The sequence below is a fragment of the Danio rerio genome, chromosome 25 (assembly GCF_049306965.1).
Source record: "Danio rerio strain Tuebingen ecotype United States chromosome 25, GRCz12tu, whole genome shotgun sequence".
NCBI lineage: Eukaryota > Metazoa > Chordata > Actinopteri > Cypriniformes > Danionidae > Danio > Danio rerio.
Genome location: NC_133200.1, coordinates 1,147,191 through 1,167,500, shown reverse-complemented (window position 1 = coordinate 1,167,500; position 20,310 = coordinate 1,147,191). Strand labels below are relative to the sequence as shown.

The 20,310-nt window shown below is 39.9% G+C and overlaps 2 protein-coding genes across 2 annotated transcripts in view; both read left to right on the top strand.

Moving 5' to 3' along the window:
* The window catches only part of twf1a (twinfilin actin-binding protein 1a), a 606,573-nt gene that overhangs the window by 171,210 nt on the left and 415,053 nt on the right, over positions 1-20,310 (top strand). The window lies entirely within an intron of this gene.
* The window catches only part of myo9ab (myosin IXAb), a 65,610-nt gene continuing 56,732 nt past the window's right edge, over positions 11,433-20,310 (top strand). The window contains exons 1-2 of the mRNA NM_001423784.1: positions 11,433-11,709; positions 12,636-13,283. Coding sequence (NP_001410713.1) covers positions 11,512-11,709; positions 12,636-13,283 — 846 coding nt within the window. The 5' untranslated portion in view covers positions 11,433-11,511. The remainder of the gene's footprint in view (positions 11,710-12,635; positions 13,284-20,310) is intronic.

Below are 20,310 nucleotides of genomic sequence, written 5' to 3'. Positions count from 1 at the left end.
GTGTCCGGCTCTCAGGAATGTCCAGCGGGACTGTTGGAGCGGCGTTCGGCACTGACGGAGGTGTGTGTGTGTGTGTGTGTTTATGCCTGTGGTTCATCTGTGTGTGTTGTAGCTGCTGGTCTGTGCTGTTCACTGGTCTTCTGCTGAGGGAATGACAGTTGTGGGATTGTTGAACACTGATGAGGGTGCTTGGCTGATGAAGGGCTTCAGTGGAGTGTAGAGGATCAGCAGAAACATACTGACAGACCGTCACTGAGAACTGTTGATTAGATGATCAGATGATGATGATGGCTTAGCTGATGCTGTACAGAGACTGTTGAAAACCTTTACATACTTTATTCGTCTGTCTGTCTGTCTGTCTATCTGTCCATCTATACTTCTGTTTGTCTTGCCATCTATTCTTCTATCCATCTGTCTGTCCATCCGTCCGTCCGCCCATCTGTCTGTTTGTCCATCCGTCTGTCCGTCCGCCCGTCTGTCCGTCTATCTGTTTGTCCATCCATCCGCCCGCCCACCCGCCCGTCTGTCTGTCCGTCTGTCCGTCCGTCTGTCCATCCGTCCGTCCGCCCATCTCTCTGTCCATCCGTCCGTCCGCCCATCTCTCTGTCTATCCGTCCGTCCGTCCGTCTATTTGTCCATCTGTCCACCCGCCCACCCGTCTGTCCATCTGTCTGTCCGTCCATCTGTCTGTCCCTCTGTCCGTCCGTGCATCTGTCCGTCCGTTTGTGTGTCTGTCTGTCTGTCCGTCCGTCTGTCCCTCTATCCGTCTGTCTGTCTGTCTGTCCATCCGTCTGTCTGTTTGTCCATCCGTCTGCCCGCCCGTCTGTCTGTCCGTCCTTCTGTCTGTTTGTCTGTCTGTCTGTCTATCCGTCCATCTGTGCGTCTGTCCGTCTGTCTGTCTGTCTGTCCGTCCGTCCGTCCGTCTGTCTATTTGTCCATCTGTCCGCCCGCCCACCTGTCTGTCCATCTGTCTGTCCGTCCATCTGTCTGTCCGTCCGTCCGTCTGTCCGTCCGTTTGTCCGTCTGTCTGTCCGTCCGTCTGTCCCTCCCTCTATCTGTCTGTCTGTCCGTTCGTCCGTCTGTTCGTCTGTCTGTTTGACCATCCGTCTGCCCCGCCGCCCGTCTGTCTGTCTGTCTGTCTGTCTGTCTGTCTGTCCGTCTATCTGTCCGTCCATCTGTCTGTTTGTCTGTCTGTCTATCCGTCCATCTGTCTGTCCGTCCGTCCATCCGTGCGTCTGTCTATCCGTCTGTCCATCCATCTGTCTGTCCGTCCGTCCATCTGTCTGTCCGTCCGTCCATCTGTCTGTCTGTCTGTCCGTCTGTCTATCTATCCATCAGTCTTATCTGTTTTCTATCCATCTGCCTGTCTGTCTGTCTATCTGTCTGCCTGTCTATACAACAGTCTGTCTATCCATCTGTCCTTCTATCTGTCCTTCTATCTGTCTATTTCTCTGTCTAGGGTTGTTTGGCTATCCGGCTATCCCTGTCTGTCTGTATGTTCGTCTGTCTCTCCATCTGTCTGTCTGACTCTTATGCTAAGAGTCGTATGTGTCTGTTTGTCCTCTGCTGCTCTCTGTCCCACATAAAGGCAGTTTGTTTGCTAGTTAGTCAGTCGCTCTCCAACATTCACTATTGAGTCGTCTTTCATCCTCAGTCAAACAGAATGAGGAATGAGCGCCGTCCCGCACTCCTGCTCACCTGCTGTGTGTTTGTGGTGTGCGGGACCGCGAGGATCCGCCGGTGATTCGGTGTGATGCTCTGTGACCTGCCACGGCCTGAGCAGATATAAGCTCTTGACGCTGACCTCTGACCCCGCAGATCTGTCATGTGGTCTTTTATCTGCAGGATCAGCAGCCAATCAGCTGTCAGGAGCCGCTCGTCCAGAAAGTGACAAGATGATTGTGTCATTATTATGGAGTCTTCAAAATAAACCTGAGGTCATTTTGGGATGGTGTGAGCTTTGGATGACATCATCAGCAGACTGAGCCTGCACGTTTGATTGGTTATTAGTTTGTTTTATTATTTACTTAAAGTATGAATATTTATATATTACAATATGCACCATCCGTTATATAAATCCATATTTATTTATAATGCATATTTATTGATTGAACAAATTGCTGGTTTGAGTCTTGGCTGGGTCAGTTGGCATATCTGTGTGGAGTTTGCATGTTCTCCCCATGTTGGCGTGGGTTAGAGCTGCACAATATATCATTTCAGCATCGATATCGCAATGTGTGCATTCGCAATAGTCACATCACAGCATCTGAAATGTGGAGTTGGGATTATTACAGCTGATCAGCAATGATCATTTGTACATTTTAAATTACATTTGATTATTCAATAATAGCAGCAGGAAAAAATAGTCATGTGCATGAGGTGGCTCTTCGCGTAATGGCGGATTGAATGTTTTGATTCTCAGAAATATATGTGCTTTTATAATCATTTTCCCTCCTTATTTACAAATATCATGTGATAATGTGACCTATCATTATCAGGGGCAAAATATTATGATAATATCATATTGCTGTACCTGAATATCTGACTACTTATCTCACATTTATCTTTGCTCTATATCTTATTCAATTACTCTTGCAATTTCTTTGATTCACTCCTCTACAGGATTATTCCAGTCACACAAAGTTAATGATTTTATTCCATATAGAGCTATTAAACTCATTGTATTCATATCGCTCTAAAAACCGCAGCACAATAAAATATCGCAATATCAGATTTCTCTAATATCGTGCAACCCTAGCGTGGGTTTCCCCCTACAGTCTAAACACAGGCGCTATGGGAATTAATGAACTAAATTGGCCGTAGTGTATAAATGATTGTGTGTGTGTGTGTGTGAATGAGTGTTTCCCAGTAATAGGTTGCAGCTGGATGGGCATCCGGTGTGTAAAACATATGCTGCAATAGTTGGCAGTTCATTCCACTGTGGCGAATAAAGGAACTAAGCCGAAGGAAAATGAATAAATGATTTATTTTAATCGAATTGTTTTTAATTTAATTATTTCAAGTATTAATACTTCTTTTAATCAAGCTATTTATTGGTTTTAATCAAATGTATTAATTTAGTTATTTAGTAAGTCTATTTTAAGATTTGTATCCTTTAGTATATTTTTAAGAAAATACAAATATGAACATATGTTTGTTTGTTTTGTAGGGCTGTTAAAGTTCCCTTGGGGATCCTTGATGGTTGTTGTGTTGCTATACAGTTGCTAATGGATCCTTATTGGATTTTAACATGTTGCTTAACATGTTTGTATGGTGTTATTTATCGGTTTAATCTAATTTATTAATCAATTTAAAGTATTTTTAAAATTTTTGAATATAAAAAAAATACTAAAAAAACATTTAAGGCAGTTAAACTTTAAAAATGCATCTTTCTGAGCAATAACAACATCATTCATTCATTCATTCATTCATTCTGCCAACTCATCCAGCACATGCTTTACACAGCGGATGCCCTTCCATTCACAATCCAGTACTGGGAATAGGGCTAGGTGATATTGCAAAGAAAATGATCACGATATCTCCTTTTATATGATTCGATATCGATAATTATTGAATATTTTTAACAGTACATTTAGAAATATTAGGATTTTTGTTATTTAACCACTTTTACGAATGATTATTTTGTTTTTACTAAATGTAGCTAATTTTGACACAATCGTCGCCAGAGCTGAAGGCAGACAGCATTGTCCCCAGGGCAACCTTTGATGCTGTCACCGCCTTCAGTGTAAACGCACAGTAAACTTATCAGCATTGCTTCCAAGGCTTGCGCTCAGCAGCCACATTTTAATAAAACTACAGCGCTTCATACAGTAACTACATACCGAATCTTTTTCATCAACATTGACGATGCTGTTCGGTCAATCAATAACGATACCGATTTTATCACCCAGCCTTAACTGGGAAACACCCATACACACTCATACACTACAGCCAATTTAGTTCAGCAATTCCACTATAGCGCATGTGTTTGGACTGGGGGGGAAACCGGAGCACCTGGATGAAACAACACGGGGAGAACATGCAAACTCCACACACAAATGCCAACTGACCCAGCCGGGACTCGAACCAGCGACCTATTATTATTTGCTTTATTTTGTTACTATGCATTTGCAAGGGGATCATTGAATGTTAATATTGAGTTGCTTTGCAGTTACTAGGAGATCAGTATTGGTTATTGCCATGTTGCATTATGGTTGTTATAGTGTTATTTATTGGTTTTAATTCAGTTTATTTATTAAAGTATTTGTAATAAATCAAAAAATGTGTTTTTTACTTTAATTTTACAACAGTCAAATATGTTAAAAATGCTATATTATATAATATTATATTGAAAGTTATGTTTTTCTTGATTGTTTTTTTCTATATACGTCCCCATCACTTTTTAGAGACAGAACATTTAGAAATAGTTATTAATAAATATGTGAACTTAAACTTTTGGATTTCATTCAGCTGTTCCCCCCATTTTTAAAAAGTCTGCTACGCCCCTGCCTGTCAGGTAAAGCCTATTCATTTGTCTCTATTAAGAAGACGCTCTGCCAGTATGGAAACATCCCAGTGAAAGCATGAGGAATGTGTGTGTGCTCATATGTGTGTGTGTGCAGTCCATTACGCTCCGTCACTCATCTTTATTGGCTACAGGGAAATATTGCTAGCAGGGCTGTCAGTGTCAGAAGAGTGAGGCATCATGGGAAGATTCCCGAGGCTGTGCTGTCAGCGGTGTTTAAGGAGACTCTGGGCTTCATTTAATAAGAGACACAGATGTGTTAATCCAGCAGATGTGCATGATGCTCACTGTCACTCAGCATCAGTCTGGAATACGCCACTGATTCATTGTAAGATAGCGGTCAAAGGCTCAAACCGCACGGCTTTAACTGTCAGGATGCTCTGTGGTTGTTTGAGTGTTGCTATACAGTTGCTAGGGTGTCAATAGTGATTATCAGCCTGTTGCTGTGTAGTTGTTATAGTGTTGCTATACAGTTGCTAGGGTGTCAATAGTGATTGTCAGCCTGTTGCTGTGTAGTTGTTATATTGTTGCTATACAGTTGCTAGGGTGCCAATAGTGGTTGTCAGCCTGTTGCTTTGTAGTTGTTATAGTGTTGCTATACAGTTGCTAGGGCGCCAATAGTGGTTGTCAGCCTGTTGCTGTGTAGTTGTTATAGTGTTGCTATACAGTTGCTAAGGTATCCTTTATGGTTGTTAATATGTTGCACAGTGGTTGCTGTGAGTTTGTTAGGATGATGCTATGTATTCGCTAGAGAATCTAGATGGTGGTTAACATGTTTCCAGGTGCTTTGTGTATGTTGCTATGCAACTTTTGGCAGGGCAAGTAAAAATCTGAATCACTGGCCCAATCGGGCCACTAGAAAAAATCGTTGGTGTTGAATCCTGAACATTGCTGCAATGTTGTTTTAATAGTTTTGCTATGCAGTTGCAAGGGGACCTTAGGTGGTTGTTAACATGTTGTATGTATGTAGTTGTTAGGGAGGATGTTAAATGGTTGCTAGGCTGTTGCTATGCTTTTAATTGGCTATACTTAAGCATCATTTTTCATAAGGAGAGATTAATTTTTCTCTCTGCAGTTTCAGGATTGTATTTTTCTTTGCGCTCTGCTTAAATCCGTCTCTCTTGTGTTTCTTCCATCTGTTCATTATTCATTGTGCGTTCGCCTGACCGTTTTAACCTGCTTTAACACCTCCTCTTTTCTTCCTTCCTCTTTCCTGTGCTTTTATTTCTGTGGAGGGTTTTTAAAAGCGTCTCTCAAGGCTTGTGGTAAAAATATCTTTTACAGCTGTAAATAAAACAAAGAGCTTTGAAGCATGTTTTTAAAAGATAAAATATTATGATTACCCTTAGCTGTCATGTTTAATTCAGGTACTGTTTCTTGATTTTAATAGTTCATCAAATTTACTTTAAATTGTATTTCTTATTGCGCATTAGGGCTGTCACCATATCTATTTTTTGCTGGCCGATATATTGCACCCAAATTAATCACGATAAACTATATTATTTCCACTTTATAACTTATATCACTAATAAAAAACAGAATAATGTAATAATTCAGGTACTGTTTCACAGAACATTTTATTCTTAAGAATATTTAGACGATTGAAATTGAAACATGAAAACAATATCTTAACTAATAAGTAATGATAAATAGGAGATGTAAACAAAAACGTTAAAGACTTTTAAAGCATCTCAAGCGCCATTTTATTAAATAATCAGTCAGATTCCAAGACAGGACTGTGTGTTAAAGGTTTGCGGCATATTTTTGAAATGCTGTTTTTTTTGAGCGTGTTTAACGGCTGCTTCTTTTTAGCTATGTAATTCAGTGTTTTCTCTAGATATTTATTCCAGCTGTGGCGGCAGCCTTTTACTCAAATCTACCAACTACCTATGTCGTTATTTTAATGACAAATGGAGAAAAGTCGAGATCGCATTTATGTAATACAAGCATGCGAATCCCTGTGCTTGCGCTCCTCGTGCACAAAACTTCTCGCACGCTGTCTAAAATTTACGTTGCTGAAGTGCAGATCTTCTTGTGCGCTCTCAAATAAAATGAAGTGTGATTTAGTGTGTTTTTGTAACTCGTATGTCTCCAGCATTTATTAGATTTGCTAGGAATATTTATCAATGTCTCCAAAATACCTACAGAGTGATATTAATGCGTCCTGAAATGAGTGAAACGGCTATAAACTCCAGCAAGGTAAAGTCATTAGCCGCGTTTCCACTATCGCGCCTAAAGCGAGCGAGCCAGGGCGAGCCAAGGCCAGTGGGGTTTCCACTGTCACTTCCGGGGCCTAATCGGGCCAAAGCGGGGCTTTCTTGGGGCCAGCGGCCGGCCTTTTTCGGCCCGCCGAATACCTTGGGCCAAGGAGGGCCAGCTGGGGCTTCGGGGCGGAGTGAAAGAAGAGGCGGGCACAGTTTTCCGATCGCACATGAGTACATGCGCCAAACAAATAAAGAAATAAGGGAAAGAAAACCTCTAGCCTTATAGTCTGGGGTCTTTTTGCGTAGGATCACCCTTATGTTTCCCTTTTAAATGTAAGGCTGCTGCATAAAATAATAAAGTAGTTTTAGTTTATAGTGACGTTTTTTGCTGCGTCCTCCTTTATGTTTCAATAACGCATAATAAGCTTTACACCATAAAGACACAGCAGACAGTAAAGGTTTACGAGAGTTTTTGTCAAGTTTAAAATGTTTGTTTGTGCGCGTTTAATAACAGTATGTGTGTGAGAGACCGGGCAAAAGCGCTCCTTCACAGCTCTGTTATGCCGCGAGCGGCTTTTTTCTTTATTTATTTTGGAGATAATGCACAATATAAATACAACAGAAGGACATAAAACTTAACAAAATACGTGCCCACTTTCGTAGACTTTAAACAATATAGTGTCATATCTTGATAAAATAGCCTAAGCTTTAATGAAATATAATTTAAAGAATTACAAATATCGGATAAATATAAAATCACATTAAATAAATAAACCAATATAAAATAAACAAAAGCTAGCTATATGTAGGTAGCCTATATACAATACATAAATCGAACCGTTTTAAAGCCACATATAGTATAGCCTATAGCTTACATTTTACAAAGACCTGTCTGAAAAAAAAAGATTTTCGATATTTTATAAAAACAATTAACACCGGAGAAGGTTTGAAATATTATTTATAAAGTATTTGGATGCGATGATATTAATCAAATCGCGCAAACAGAGCATTATCTGGGTGAGTGAAAGCAGAATCTAGCCTATACCTTTTTTTCTGTCACTCAGTCCTGCGCAGCGCTCGCTGCTTTAAACGCATTGGGGGAAAGCCCACACACAAAATGTGTTCTATATACTCAAACAACTGTTTATGTTTTAATATGACGTGGTTAAATTTATAAATGAAACTTTAAATAAAGAGCTTTAGTGAATAGCTGCCGAGCGCAACAAATATGGCTATATTTTATAAGACTACTCGCTCTTATGCTCAAACACTTAACACGACTTCTATCAAAACGAGGATGTTATAAAATACATGCCATATCGAGTCATAAGCCATTTCTGTGGCTTTATATTATGGATGTGTGCGCTCTCTGTGATGGGTCCCTGCGTTCGGCGAGAGCAGTCGATGCACAATGCCAGTTGGTCGGCGAGTAAACAAATGTAATGAATGGAAATACACAGGTCTGTGCGTATAGACATTTCATGTACTGCTGTACAGTAACGTGTCATTTGTTTGTTTCGGTTGTCTTCATTTTAATGGTTTCGTTTCGTGATGATTCCATGGTGTGCTTTATCTGAAGTGGGCGGGTTGTGTGACGTTTGATTCGGGGACGTTCTGTGGGCGGTGTTTGCTTGACGCGCTGTGAGCTATTAGCCCGTCAGTGGAAACGCGACATGATTTCGGCCTCATTTCTCAACCTCCCGGGCTATTGGCCCGGCCCGGCCCGGCCCGATTAAAGCCCTGGCTCGCACTGGCCCGATAGTGGAAATGCGGCTATTATATGCAGAGCCACAGACCTTCATCTTGTTCCATCTAGAATCCACTCTTGCAATACTGCGCTCACGACATTTGTCATTGAAATAACGCCACAGGTAGTTGGTAGATCGGTGTAAAAAAAGGCCTGCTGCCACAGCTGGAAAACATCCTAGAGGAAACACTGGAATGAATATCACTCCTCCAAAATTACCCGCACTCATTGTCATATATCGCGCAATAAGTCAATATATCCACTATTGCACCAGGCCTAATGAGCACTTTCTAATTTATTGACACATCCAAGTATTTTTTTAACATTTATTTATAAATTTTTTTGTATATTTAGAAAGTAAATTGTAATTGATTTTATAGTATTTTAAAAAATTTATTAAATTAAGAAAATGCTTCATATATAATTGTCTCAAAATATAGAAAAAACTCTATTGACAAATATAAATTCATATGACGAGGCGTAATCTTAACAAATATCAAAAATTGCAATAGTCAGATAGTTTGTAAATGTGGCATATTTATGCATGTATATAAAAATAGTAAAGCAATTAGGCCATATTAATCAGACACCTGTAACAAGCTGAACTGTTATGAGTTCATGCTGTCATAGAGCATCATAATACAGAGTATATATTGGGTGGTACGGGGGCTCAGTGGTTAGCATTGTGGCCTCACAGCAAGAAGGTTGCTGGTTTGAGTCCCGGCTGGGTCAGCTGGTGTTTCTGTGTGGAGTTTGCATGTTCTCCCCGTGTTGGCGTGGGTTTCCTCTGGGTTTCCTCTCCGGTTTCCCACACAGTCCAAACACATGCGCTACAGGGGAACTGATTAACTAAACTGGCCGTAGTGTATGAGTGTGTGAGAATTAGTGTGTATGGGTGTTTCCCAGTACTGGGTTGCAGCTGGAAGGGCATCCGGTGTGTAAAACATATGCTGGAATAGTTGTCAGTTCATCCCGCTTTGGCGACCACTGATGAATGAAGCGACTGAACCGAAGGAAAATGAATGAATGAATGCTCTAATATTAACTTGCCAAACCTCTGCTGTGTTTTCTTTGACTGTAAGGAAGCGAGTGTCTGTCTTCTCCTCAAAGCGTGCTCTTTGTGTAGTGAGCGCTGTGATTAGGGAGGGTTTTGTGTTGTTTTCTGCACACCTGTGTGACTCAGGAAGTGATGCGGATCTGCTGAATGACACTCAAACCCGTCTCCGTCAAAAGCAGAGCTCAGTCTTTTGTAGGCGCTCATACTTCTGAAATACCTGCGCTTTGTTAACAGCACAGAGGATTCATCTCACACCCACGTCTGAATGCTTTAAATAACCCCGCAAAACCTCACTGAAGATGACCTTTATATGCCAGGAGATCACAGCCGTCTCTCTGCGGTTAGGCTTTCAAGTGTCATTTAATTTTTGATCTGATGTTACTATCTTATTTTTATTTTATCTTCATTAATTGTACATTTATAATTTATTTTATTTTATTCATCATTATTTATATGTACAGTTAAAGTCTGAATTATTCGCCCCCCTGTTTGTTTTTTTCCTTAATTTCTGTTTAACAGAGAGCAGATTTCTTCAGCACATTTCTAATCATAATAGTGTTAATAACTCATCTCTAATAACTGATTTATTTCCTCTTTGTCATGATGACAGTAAATAATATTAGACTAGATATTCTTCAAGACACTTCTATACAGCTTAAAGTGACATGTAAAGGCTTCACTAGGTTAGATAATTTAACCAGCCTGGTTAGGGTAATTAGGCAAGTTATTGTATAATGATGGTTTGTTCTGGAGACTATCGAGAAAAAAAGCCTAAAGAGGCTAATAATTTTGTCCTTAAAATGGTGTTTAAAAAATTAATAACAGCTTTTATTCTAGCCGAAATAAAACAAATCAGACTTTCTCCAGAAGAACAAATATTATCAGACACACTGTGAGTGTGAACATTTCCTGAATCTGTTAAACATCATTTGGGAAATATTTGAAAAAGAAATAAAAATCATGGGTTGCGGCTGGAAGGGCATCTGCTGCGTAAAAAAACTTGCTGGATAAGTTGGTGGTTCATTCCGCTGTGGCGACCCCGGATTAATAAAGGGACTAAGCCGACAAGAAAATGAATGAATGAATAAAAAATCAGAGGGCGGCTAATAATTCTGACTTCAATTGTATACACACACACTCACGCTCACACACACACACACACATTTTTTGTATTTATTTTTTATTATATTTTACACTTATTTGAATGCTTGAAATTACTTCAAAAACCTTTTAAGAACATATTTAACCTTGCTGTTTATTTACTCTAGTATATTTAATATTTTGATTTACTGGTTGTTTTTATTAACTTAGTTCTGTTTATAATTCTGGTTTATATTTTTACATTTGTTTTCTGCTTTATCATTATATTGTTTTTTTTAATTATCATTTCTTAGTCTCATTTTTTCCAGTATTAGTAATCTTCAACTATATATAATAATTAATATATGATTATGATACTAGTTTACTATGCTTTACTATGTTTACTATACTTTAGTATTACTATGATATTAAACGACCTTCTTTCCAGTTTTCATTTTTGTAGTTTAGATGTATGTTTTGATAGATTTAATAATCTGTAAAAAATATATTTTATGTATTTGTTACAGGTGAATACATAGGCTTATATAGATATATAGATATATATAGATATATAAAGATATATATTTATTTTTTAAGTATTTTTAAACCATTTAAGTAAAAGTATTTTTTTAATTTTAGGTTTTTCAGTTTTGCACTTCAACTCATTTAATTTCAAATGTTTTCTTTTTTTCTTTCACTATTTATTTCTTTATTTTGTTTATTTATTTTATTTTAATATTACTTTGTTAATAAACGTCTGCTTAATTATTAATAGAAGTGATAATGTATTTTATTTCTCTGATGATGATATTGTCTCCACAGGTAGGATGTCGTGAAGTGGTGGCTTGTGTCTTGAGTTGGCGCTGCGTCTGGAGCTAATGGAAGCTGCTGATCCATCATGAGTTGTCATGATGTGGGTGGACGCCGTCGTTTCGAGGACTCGGAGTTCACCTTACGAGTGTATCCCGGATCTCTGTCTGAGAGCACCATTTACTGTCCGGTCAGCGCTCGCAAGGTCACAACCGCCGCCGAGGTGATCGAACGGGTCATCGAGCGGCTGCAGCTCGACCGCACACGGCTCTACGTGCTTGCAGAGGTAAACTTCATAAACACACACACACACACACACACACACACACACACACGTACATTACTGATGGCATGGGTTACTAGTTACTAGTCTAGACTAATTTTAACACCAGATGGTGCTCTAGGCTAGTTTTAACCGCAGATGGCGCTCTAGACTAATTTTAACAGCAGATGGTGCTCTAGGCTAGTTTTTAACTGCAGATGGCGGTCCTCTAGACAAGTTTTTAACAGCAGATGGTGCTCTAGACTAGTTTTAACAGCAGATGGCGCTCTAGAATAGTTTTTAACAGCAGATGGCGCTCTAGACTAGTTTTAACAGCAGATGGCGCTCTAGAATAGTTTTTAACAGCAGATGGCGCTCTAGACTAGTATTTAACAGCAGATGGTGCTCTATACTAGTTTTTAGCAGCAGATGGTGCTCTAGGCAAGGTTTTAACAGCAGATGGCGCTCTAGTTTTTGACAGCAGAGGGCGCTCTAGGCTAGTTTTTTAAAAGCTGACAGTGCTCTAAGATAGTTTTTAACAGCAGATGGTGGTTTAGACTCGTTTTTAACAGCAGATGGTGGTTTAGACTCGGTTTTAACAGCAGATGGTGCTCTAGGCTAGTTTTTAACAGCAGACGGCGCTCGAGACTAGGTTTTAACAGCAGATGATGGTTTAGACTCGTTTTTAACAGTAGATGGTGCTCTAGGCTAGCCTTCAACAGCAGATGGCACTGTTTATTTATGATTATTTTAGCCATCTATTATTGAAAAATAAGCAATAATTCCAGGAACAATTTGATTAATTTAATTTATTAATTTTTTTCTTTTATTCCAGCTAAAAAATAGTTTTTATTCTAGCCAATCAGATTAAATAATTTTACAGGAGGGCTGATAATTTAGTTTTTCGGCTGTATATATGTAAGTTTGTTGTCTAATATTATGTGTTCAAGGTCAAGGAGTTTGGTGGTGAGGAGTGGATCCTGAACCCGAGCGACTGTCCTGCGCAGCGCATGATGCTGTGGCCACGGATGGCTCTGGAGAACCGGCTGCTGGGTGAGGATTACCGCTTCCTCCTGCGAGAGAAGAACCTGGACGGCTCCATCCACTATGGCAGCCTGCAGATGTGGCTGCGCGTGACGGAGGAGCGGCGGCGGATGGTGGAGCGCGGTCTCCTGCCTCAGCCACCCGCTGCTCAGTTCGTGGCGGATCTGTGCTCGCTGCCTGACCTGAACGAACACACGATGCTGGAAAACCTGCGTGGTCGCTTCCGGCAGGAGAACATCTACACATACGTTGGCTCCATCCTGATCGCCGTCAACCCTTTTAAATTCCTGCCCATTTATAATCCCAAATATGTCAAGATGTATGATAAGCACCGGCTCGGGCAGCTGGAGCCGCACATCTTCGCAGTGGCGGACGCAGCGTATCACGCTATGCTGCAGCGGCACAGGAATCAGTGCATAGTGATCTCTGGAGAAAGTGGATCGGGGAAAACACAGAGCACAAACTTCCTCATCCACCACCTCACGGCGCTCAGCCAGAAGGGATTCGCTAGCGGCGTCGAGCAGATCATCCTTGGGGCCGGACCCGTGCTAGAGGTACAGATTGACTGTTTCTGAACCGTAAATATCTGCACTTATTGCTCATGTTTGCAGTGCTGGGGAGTTGAATTAGTCAGCATGGATAAGTTCTCATTTTTCAGCTTAGTTCTGAAGGCGAAACTCATGAATAATAAACAATTTGTGGTGCAAAATGTATTATGTATCGATTTTGAGATTTGCAAAATGCATCTCTATTCTCTTTTGCGTCTATTCCGAGTCAGACTGCTAGTTTTCAACTGCAGATGGTGCTCTAGCCTAGTATTGAAAAGCAAATGGTGCTCTATGCAAGTTTTGTACAGCGAGTGGTGCTCCAGGCTAGTTTTGAACAGCAGATGATGCTCTAGGTTAGTTTTGAACAGCAGATGGTGCTCTAGGCTAGTTTTGAACAGTAAATGGCGCTCTAGGCTAGTTTTGAACAGCAGATGGTGCTCTAGGTTAGTTTTGAACAGCAGATGGTGCTCTAGGCTAGTTTTGAACAGTAAATGGCGCTCTAGGCTAGTTTTGAACAGCAGATAATGCTCTAGGTTAGTTTTGAACAGCAGATTTAGCTCTAGGTTAGTTTTGAACAGCAGATGGTGCTCTAGGTAGTTTTGAACAGAAGATGGTGCTCTAGGCTAGTTTTGAACAGCAGATGGTGCTCTAGGTAGTTTTGAACAGAAGATGGTGCTCTAGGCTAGTTTTGAACAGCAGATGGTGCTCTAGGCTAGTTTTGAACAGCAGATAATGCTCTAGGTTAGTTTTGAACAGCAGATGGTGCTCTAGGTTAGTTTTGAACAGCAGATGGTGCTCTTGGCTAGTTTTGAACAGCAGATGGTGCTCTAGGTAGTTTTGAACAGAAGATGGTGCTCTAGGCTAGTTTTGAACAGCAGATAATGCTCTAGGTTAGTTTTGAACAGCAGATGGTGCTCTAGGTAGTTTTGAACAGCAGATGGTGCTCTAGGCTAATTTTGAACGGCAGATGGTGCTCTAGGTTAGTTTTTAACAGCAGATGGTGCTCTAGGTTAGTAGTTTAGAACACCAGACGGTGCGCTAGGCTAGATTTGAAAAGCAGATGATGCTCTAGGCTGGTTTTGAACAACAGATGGCGTTCTAGGCTAGTTGTTTTGAAAAGCAGATGGTGCTCTAGGCTAGTTTTGAACAACAGTAGGCGCTCTAGGTTAGTAGTTTAGAACAACAGATGGCACTCTAGGCTAGATTTGAAAAGCAGATGACACTCTAGGCCAGTTTTGAACAGCAGATGGTGCTCTAGGCTAGTTTTGAACAACAGTAGGTGCTCTAGGTTAATAGTTTAGAACAACAGACGGCGCTCTAGGCTACATTTGAAAAGCAGATGACACTCTAGGCCAGTTTTGAACAGTGGATGGCGCTCTAGGCTAGTAGTTTTGAACAGCATATGGTGCCCTAGGCTAGTTTTGAACAGTGGACGACGCTCTAGGCTAGTAGTTTTGAACAGCAGTTGGTGCTCTAGGCTAGTTTTGAACAGTGGACGGCGCTCTAGGCTAGTAGTTTTGAACAGCAGTTGGTGCTCTAGGCTAGTTTTGAACAGTGGACGGCGCTCTAGGCTAGTAGTTTTGAACAGCAGATGGTGCTCTATGCTAGTTTTGAACAGTGGACGGCGCTCTAGGCTAGTAGTTATGAACAGCAGATAGTGCTCTAGGCTAGTTTTGAACAGTGGACGGCGCTCTAGGCTAGTTTTGAAAAGCAGATAATGCTCTAGGCTAGTTTTGAACAACAGACGGCATACTAGGCTAGTAGTTTTGAACAGTAGATGGTGCTCTAGGCTAGTTTTAAACAACAGATGGTGCTTTAGGTTAGTTTTGAACAACAGACAGCACACTAGGTTAGTAATTTAGAAAAACAGACGGCACTCTAGTCTAGTTTTGAACAACAGATGGCACTCTAGGCTAGTTTTGAACAGAGGACGATGCTCTAGGCTAGTAGTTTTGGACAGCAGATGGTGCTCTAGGCTAGTTTTGAACCACAGACGGCACTCTAGGCTACTTTTGAACTGCAAAAATATGTAGCTGTAATGCATGTGTTTATCTGACAGTAACGGCATGCCTTACAATACACATCAGCCGATCTCAACAGCATAAGGTTTAACGATTAAAACCTATTTAAAGAATAGAACTATTACTTCAGTGTTATTGTACTGTAAAGCTGTTTTCAGTGAGACTCACTCAAGCTACTGAACATTTCTGTTTGGATCATTTCTAATATTCAGGACAGTGATATCATCACCCTTGCTGCAACATAATTAAATCCCACTGATCATTAGTTTCCATTAAAGGGCTTTAATACGAGCCGTGTGTGTAACATGAGATCCGCTTTACAGGAATCAACCACAGCTGCTCTTCATCATCTGATAACAGCAGCTGCTACTGCTCTTTACTACACTGATTCATTAAGAGAATCGGTTCATAGGAGTCATTCTGAAACAGACTCTATTGATTTGTTTGGTGTGCAAATGATTCGTTAAAACAGTCAGTTCAAAGTACTTATTCTGAATCAGAATGAATTAGTTGGTTGTTGTGCAAGTGATTCTTTAAAATAATCTTTTTTTTTTCTAAATTAGAGTTCTCTGGTTTGTTGTTGGACTGATTCATCAAAAGAATCAGTTCAATTTATTCAAGACTGCACTGCTTTGTTTGGTTGGTTGATTGGTTTTAGTGCACTAATGATTCATCAAAAGAATCTGTTCGTAGGAGTCACTCTGAATCAGTGTTTCAGCGGGTGTTGTATATTCAGGTTCTTCTGGCGTAGGTGTTGTCATAGTGAACATCTACTTTATGTCTAACGGCAGATTTCCGAGTGTAATGACAGAAAGCATATGCAAATTTAACCATGTTGAAATGTGTTAAGCCATGCAGGTATTCTTGACAGCTGAATGCATCAATAATCAGGTGAACTGTTTAATAAGCACAGGTTAGGGAATGTGCAGCATTTAAATTTCTGGCCCTATGATTTCATCGTCATGTAATAGATGTATTTTAATTATTTAATTCTAATATATAATATTTATATGTTGAAAAAATAAATTTTAATGATTAAAATACTTAACTACTTATAATAATAACAATAATAATCTTAAGTTTTTTATATAACACCTTTAAAGTAGCCTTTCAAGGCACTTTACAGACAATTGTGCAACAGTAAAAGAGAAGTACAAAGATTAATGCAGAAAATCAATAATAAAATAATTTAAAACACACAATACTAATAAATAACTTCTAATAGTAATATACTTATTTTTTATATTTATATACACTACCGATCAAGTTTGGGGTCAGTTTTTTTTTAATTATTATTATTCATTTGATTTAATAATTTAAATCAAATTATTCTGATCATCAAGGCAGCATTTATTAAATGTGAAAAAAAAGTAAAAGATACTTAATTATTAAATGTTTATTTATTACTTATTGTATGTAGTTCCAAATGAAATTATTACTCCAGTCATGATTGCTTTTCATACTATTACCAATAATAATAATAATAATAATAATAACATTAATAATTAATATTAGAATGATTTCTAAAAGATCATGTGACTTTGACGACTGGAGTAATGAAGCTGAAAATGCATCATTAAAATCACTGGAATAAATAAATAAATTAAATGATAAACTACTTTTGAACAGTTATTTTACAGTGCAATAACATTTAATAATTTTACAGTTTGTCCTGTATTTTTGATTAAATAAAAGCAGCTTTGGTGAGCAGGAGAAGCTGATTTTAAAACATTAAAAAATCCTCCTGACCCCAAGCGTTTGACCGCTAGTCTACTTTTACTTTTACTTTTACTTATATATATATATATATATATATATATATATATATATATATATATATATATATATATATATATATATATATATATATATATATAGTGCTAAGCAATAGTGAATATACAGCATTTTGAAAATGCATATTTTTAATCCATTTCTCCGTGAAAAAAAGATATATTTTGATGCATTTGAATAAAACCATTTATTAAACAGTTATATCCATTAAATAAGAGTGTGATCACCTAACATCAGGAATAGGGAATAGAAATAAAGAGATAATACATATAAATTTAAACAAAAAAACAAAACAAAAAAACTGTATAACATATAACTAATAACATATAACTAATATATAACATATAACATATAACTAATAATTCTAAATGTGATGGATTTAGTTCAAATAGCTGATATTCTGATTATAAATATTCGTGTCATGCACGTTCAGTCTGTTATCAGCTGATGTGTCACTCTTCTAGTTGTCGTGTGTGTTTATCAGGGCCCCGTGTCTCTGCGGGGTCGACAGATGGCTTTAATCCAGATGTCACTCTGTGAACGGGCCCTCAGGGGCCGTCCTGTCTCTGACTCTGAGATATGTGCTTTTTTCTCCAGCTAGCCTACAGAAATAGAGAGTCCTTTAAGTAGTTAACAGGTCAGACTGACCCCTGACCCGCCTGCAGCCTGTTAACTTGTAGAAAATGAAATAAATGGCCTTTGCTTGAGGGTTCAGATGTTTCTCCTGTGAAGTGAACTTATGGAGTGGAGCTGTGCACCTCGAGACGCTGGTGGATGTTGACGGCTCAGCACATTATTTCTAGGTCCCTGCGTGTGTTCGTAAAAGCCTTTCAGAACAGGTTAAGATCAAACCGCTGCAGTGCTGATGTGTTCAGAGGCTCGTGTCCTGATGCTTGACGGCTGGAAATGTCCTGTAAGACACTGGAGAGCCTGTAAACACCTGCAGGCTCTGAAGAACCAAAACAACACGAGTCTGAGGAGTCACACTTAGCCGGAGCACTTCAGACAAATACTGAGAGGTGTTAGATCACTCAGAACAGTCATTCAGAACACCATAACAACAGCCTAACAACTGCTCAGAACACCACAACAACAGCATAGCAACCGCTCAGAACACCACAACAACAGCATAGCAACCGCTCAGAACACCATAACAACAGCCTAGCAACTGCTCAGAACACCACAACAACAGCATAGCAACCGCTCAGAACACCACAACAACAGCATAGCAACCGCTTAGAACACCACAACAACAGCATAGCAACCACTCAGAACACCACAACAACAGCATAGCAACCACTCAGAACACCACAACAACAGCATAGCAACCGCTTAGAACACCACAACAACAGCATAGCAACTGCTTAGAACACCACATCAACAGCATAGCAACCGTTCAGAACATCACAATATAGCAACCGCTTAGAACACCACAACAACAGCATAGCAACCGTTCAGAACATCACAATAGCAGCATAGCAACTGCTCAGAACATCATAATAGCAGCATAGCAACTGCTCAGAACACCACATCAACAGCATAGTAACAACTCTGAATACCACAACAACAGCATAGCAACCACCTAAAACACCACAACAGCAGCATGGCAACCATTCAGAACACCACAACAGCAGCATAGCAACCGTTCAGAACATCACAATAACAGCATAGCAACTGCTCAGAACACCACATCAACAGCATAGTAACAACTCTGAATACCACAACAACAGCATAGCAACCACCTAAAACACCACAACAGCAGCATGGCAACCATTCAGAACACCACAACAGCAGCACATCAACTGCTCAGAATACCACAAGCAACAGCTTAGCAACCATTCAGAACACCACAACAACAGCATAGCAACCATTCAGAACACCACCACAACACCGTAGCAACCAATCACACCACAACAACAGCTTAGCAACCATTCAGAACACCACAACAGCTTAGAAACCGCTCAGAACATCACAATAACAACATAGCAACCATTCACACCACAACAACAGCATAGAAACTGCTCAGAACTTCACAATAACAGCATAGCAACCATTCAGAACACCACAACAACAGCTTAGCAACCATTCAGAACACCAAAAACAGCATAGCAACCACTTAGAACATCACAATAACAGCATAGCAACCATTCACACCACAACAACAGCATAGGAACTGTTCAGAACACCACAACAACAGCATAGCAACTGCTCAGAACACCACAACAACAGCATAGTAACAACTCTGAACACTACAACAACAGCATAGCAACCACCTAAAACACCACAACAGCAGCATGGCAACCATTCAGAAAACCACAGAAGCAGCACAGTAACTGCTAAGAATACCACAAGCAACAACTTAGCAACCACTCAGAACACCACAACAACAGCATAGCAACCATTCAGAACACCACCACAACAGCGTAGCAACCACTCAAAACACCACAACAGCATAGCAACTACTCAGAACATCACAAAAAAGCATAGCAACCATTCAGAACACCACAACGACAACTTAGCAACCGCTCAGAACACCACAACAACAGCATGGTAACAACTTAAAACACAACAACAGCCTAACCACCCACCACACCACAAAAACTGCATAGCAACAACTCAGAACACCACAACACCATAGCAACTGCTCAAAACAAAAGCATAGCAACTGCTCCAAACACAACAACAACAGCATAGCAACCACTCAGAACACTACAGTAACTATAGCACCCCACCTGAACACCCCAACAAGCACCTAGTAACCACCCAGATCATCATAGCAACCATATAGCCATGCATCAACAATTTGGACTGCCTAAGCAACTGCATATTGAGCACCCAAAACAACTACACTAAACGCCATAACAACCACCCAGAACACCCTAACAACTATATAACAACCACCTGAACACCCCGGCGAGTGCATAGTAACCACCCAGTTTATCATAGCAACTGTATAGCTGTGCAACAACTGTTCGTAGTTTTTTTAGTTATTGCATAGTGATGATCACCCAAACAACCTAGCAACCGAAGAGCAGTCAGTGTAGCGCACGGAGCTTTAACTGTGTTCTTCACGCCCATACGGCTGCGAGGAACATCAGACCTGACTGAACCTGAACGCTGTAATCTAGTGTGAGATAAGACTCGTTCCTCTTCACGCTTCCACAGAACATCTGTTATCTGCATCACACCCACATCCCTCTGTCTTCTGTACACCAATCGAC